The 4724-nt window shown below is 44.2% G+C and overlaps 1 protein-coding gene across 1 annotated transcript; it reads left to right on the top strand.

Moving 5' to 3' along the window:
- Window positions 1-347: 347 nt before the first annotated feature.
- Window positions 348-4724, top strand: LOC118341979 (TRPM8 channel-associated factor homolog; the record flags this gene model as incomplete). The annotated part of the gene is given in 10 exon segments (XM_035680403.1): window positions 348-534; window positions 1217-1301; window positions 1370-1436; window positions 1731-2028; window positions 2972-3273; window positions 3394-3462; window positions 3465-3573; window positions 3829-3923; window positions 4242-4452; window positions 4708-4724. Coding segments are annotated over 10 exon segments (1440 nt in total), but the record flags the coding sequence as incomplete, so codon positions are not given.

Genomic DNA, 4724 nt, shown 5'->3' on the forward strand with positions numbered 1-4724 from the left:
GTAGAGCGCGTGGAAGGACTTGTTCTGTCCTGGGGTCTGAAGGATACCTGCAACCTGGCTTATCCTGCTCTGGTAGCGATGCTCTGACCCTGGCTGGAGAGGAGACTGGGTCTGACACTTGTCTGCTGGGTTCACAAAAACATAAAGGGCAGTAGCCTGATAACCTCAGCAACGATCTCATTCTTCCAAAGCCCAAAATTAGCTGGGTGCCTTTAGTAACTGACTCTGGAGGTTGGTGTGTCATCCGCTGACCTGATGCCCTACAGCCGTGGTGCCGACCGCCAAAGGACCTGGGTGGCAATCTTCTGAAAGCATGGAGGCAGGAGTGCTGATAGCGGGGGCAGGCAATGGAGCTGGCTCTGCAAAACCACCCTAGGAGGAGACACACCTGCTTCAGCTGGTTGAGGGAACAACAGGTTTCCCTGGTGTTCGCCAAGCGGATCTACTTTGGTCTGGGCATCGTGGGTGGAGCGCGTACGCGCGGAGTGCGCTCTGTTCTACCAGCCAGATCCATCCTCCTGGATGGCTGTAGTCGTGAGTGTAATACTTCTTTTCTCCGTTTTATTGCCGACATTTGGGATGGTCCATTTTGCAAATACGTTTGACTTCCTACACCCGAGCCATTTGGCCCTCCTGATTATGACCATGATTATACATTATTAACACAATCGCACTCTCAATCGCCTGAAGGCCATTTCTACCTTAGAATTCAATTTTAGACCTTTACTTAGAACAAATAATGAAAGAACTACTCATTATATTCACATGTAATACTAGCTGTAATTACTATTATTAATGTTGAACAATCGTTTGCCAGGGATGTTTTTGGGTGGGGCCTCCGTGGTTAGATGCAGACCATATGACTCAACTCGTCACCACTCTGATTCTGGCAGACCAACCTGAACCTGTCTGTCTGCTTTACACTATATCACCGCGTGTCCAAGAAAACAAGGCAGCCAATCAAGAAAACCACAAATAATAAAACAATTGTAAAAGAAGAAAACAAAAAAAAGAGAATTCTAACAATAATACGTGTCAATCCGTTATTAACATGATGTTGAGAGAAACCAAGATCATCGGCTTTCCCATCCCAACAAATCAGGAATTTGAAATTTGATTTAGAAAATGTGGTTGATCACATCCTCGATTCTTAACTCCTAGATTTATCCTGTCTAGTCATTTCTTCTGTTCTCCTTGTTCCCACTTTCAAATACAGACTCGGTAAGGATTGTGTGGAGGATGACCTGGAGTTCTTACTCCAGGAGGAGTTTCGAGTTTGACAGTCCAGGGCTGGACGGCAAGTGAGCCTCTCGAAGATTCTGGTCCCAAAAAAGGCCAACCCTAACCCTTTCCAATTGGGACCCACCAGACCAATGGACGACGCCGCGCTTCATGGCGGCAGGCAGCCTACCTATGGGCCAGTGGACCGGCGTCAAGTTGGGTCTCACCATGGAAGGCGATATTATGGGAGCGAGAGGGCTAAAGTCCTACATTAAGGACTCGGTTTACAAGTCACAATAATCGACATTTGTTGTTCCATATGATCATACTTTTGTAGTAAAGAATATATGAGCAAGATTGTCATTATGTACTCAATTTAATCTGAGACGAAAGTAAGTCCTTTAAATGTCAAATATATAGTCTTTGGCCTACTAGTCTAAATCGCCACATGTGCGTTAACTAAACTACTGCTGTTTCTTTTCTTTTTCTTAACTGTCCTTTATCACCAGGAAGCTGGCCTCCATTTTGGATCCATGCCATATCGCTGGTTGATGAACGGCAAGGGGGTCCGTTGGTGTAGTGCCAGAATTCATCGCACTCGAAGAGTTCTCAGCAAGTCAGGGTTAAAGTGTGAAATGACAAACTTCAGGAAAGACCTGAGTGTATTTGTGTGTACAGCGTACAGTGATGATCATGCTCAGGAAATCCAAGACTTTGTAGCAGAGGGAGGAGGCCTGCTGATTGGTGGACATGCCTGGTACTGGGCACAGACACACCCAGGGCAAAACCCATTGACAGATTTTGCAGGTATGATAATGCACAACAAGAGTTGGATTATAAACGTTCATCCCCATGATAATGTACTAGAATGACGGCTAATATCAGGCACAACTCAAGACTATAACAGGTACATCCTCATGCAATGAATTCCACAAGTGTGACTGTGCAGGTGGCACATACAGGGGCAAGGGATAGAGAAAGGATTGCTGGCTGTCAGAAAGGAAGCTTGAAGAGATGGCAGGATAGCTGGCTAAGGGCCAGGTTATGCTCAAAAAGAAGTTCTTTGTACGACATGTTGTTTGAGTCGATAATATGTATGTGAGAACGCAAATGTCCAAATCAGTGGGACTGGACATTAAACAGACTTACCACCTCCCTAGTACAAAGTCTGTGTGATTGTCCGGATGGGCACATCGATGACATTTCTATCATGCACTTGCCGCAAAAGAATACGAAAATCTAAGGGGTGAATAAGGGTCATGACAACAAGATTAAGGAACTTTTGTCGGTAAAGGCTGACGCTTTCTTCTGTAAACAAAACATTGGGATTTCAGCAGCATACTTTTTGCGTCATATCCTGCCTCCTGCACACTTTACCACAGTGCCACCCCTCGCCTAGACCAGAGTATTTCCAGTATGTATCTGAGATGGAACAGCTAGGGCCCAATGTGTGAAAGGGCTACTCCGGACAATGTGGATGGGAAAAGATAAGACTTGCAAACACACAAAAGAGCTGTTGTGATGTCAAAGAACACAAACTTATTTCTCATTATTGAGCTCCTGCTTTATATACAATATGAAACAGACCTGCATAAACTCCAATCTAAAAGTGACAGAATCAGACTCAGAGTTTGGGTTTTCTTAAGCTACAAACCAAAACTATTGATATCAGTGTCTTTATAATCCGTGCATAATAATTTCAACAATAGAACACAGTAGATCAAATGAGGTTTGCTTGATTGTCTTTCAGGGAACAAGATCCTGAACAAAATGGGCTTGAGTCTGTTGGGGGCCACAGTCACAGGAGGTTTGTACAAGGCCCCGGTGCCCAGCCAGGCCATCAAAGACACCTACCACTTCCGCCACCTGCTACACCGCTTTGCTGGTCATGTAACCCAGGGGACAGAACTTAGCAAGCATGAGGAGGAATGCCTTAAAAAACTGGGCAAGGACTGTTCCACCTTCTTGCACATGAAGGCTCACGACTGCTCCTCCTATACACAAGTGGTGTCCACTCTCACCGACATCTTGAAGAAGACGGGCATGCCACAGGTGAGTAGACAAAATACCATGAATGCTTTATAACACGTTGCAAGAACACAAAGCAGACAACCAGTCAGGTGTGTTAGAGAAACATAAACATAATAACATCGTTATTGATTGTCTTTCAAGGTGTGTGACAGCTGCCCTGTGAAGAGTCCCAAAGACCACCTACTCCTAAGTGTGGGGGCAGAGGTTTTACAAAGGTTTGCCCAAATCCTGATGCTGCTCCTGCCCTAACCTCATCAAGCATAACCCCAATGATGCCAGTTGTCTACAACCAGAAAATCAAGATTAATGCAAACACTGCAGGTCAGACTTCATTGTTGTGGACAAATATAAATATCACAAGTTCAATTTATATACAGTATATGCAGACTTGGGATTATTTGTGTTTCATTGACATAATTTATTATGTACAACTGAATTGAATATATTTTAGTAATGTTTGTACTGTTACATTGCATTCATCTACAGACTGCAGAATGGTGTCTGTAGAAGGGTGAAATGTGTCTTGCAGGTTTTGTAAATATAACTATAATATAATATTTTCTGTGTGTGTGTCAGGAGGGGAGGAGTGGGTCAGTACAGGTCTCTACCTCTCTCCTGGTATGAAGACCTACATGGCCATACCAGCAGAGCTTGTCAACAAGGAATGGAAGGTACACAAAATCAAATCCATTAACTTTTGAACTTCCATTGTATTTCTGTTAATGTTGCGCTCCCAAAAGTGGATTGCCATAGCCCAACCCATGCGAGGCCCTCGTTTCCAGCAGCGTTTAGGCCTTCCCCCTAATGTATTCCTTGCCTCACCTCCAGTGCAGCCAGACCCTAGTCCATATGTCAGTGCCCTGCCTAAGAGGTGGTCCAGCCCACCCCTAGAGGAATCCACACCCAACAGCTATCCTAACCTTGTATCCTTTTATTCATAGTATAGACTGTACTTACAATCAATAACACGTATTCTGTGTCCTCCTCAGATCCAGATAGGCTGTCAGACAGACAGACTGAATGCTGCAGAGTTGAAAAGAGCACCATGTGTCCATGAGCGATTTCCTGTTACCACAGAGATGGTGCAGGTGTGGAACCTGTGGGGGGGACTCATCTACCTGGTAGCCCCACCCAAAACACAAGTGGAGGGTGCAGAGGTCATAGTGCAGATGGCTGTACCTGCACCATATTATAAAACAGGTAATGTTTCTGGTGGGAAATAAAAGGCTTATAGTGATTTTTGGTCAGTATAGTACGAGATAATATGGTTGTTTTGAGATTCATGGTGGTGTAAGAAAGAACATCTTGGTCAAAATATAATTAAATCTCATTAGTTGTTATTTGTGTCTTTTTCTTGTGCTGGGACTTAGGGATAATAAGTCAAACAAAAGTTTAGACACTGTGTAATAATTCATTGATCAGTTTTGAACACACCCATCCCTTTGTTATTTTCAGGTGTGACAACAGCCGCT

Source organism: Morone saxatilis, unplaced genomic scaffold, assembly GCF_004916995.1.
Source record: "Morone saxatilis isolate NCDOM2014 unplaced genomic scaffold, NCSU_SB_2.0 Contig8, whole genome shotgun sequence".
Taxonomy (NCBI): domain Eukaryota; kingdom Metazoa; phylum Chordata; class Actinopteri; family Moronidae; genus Morone; species Morone saxatilis.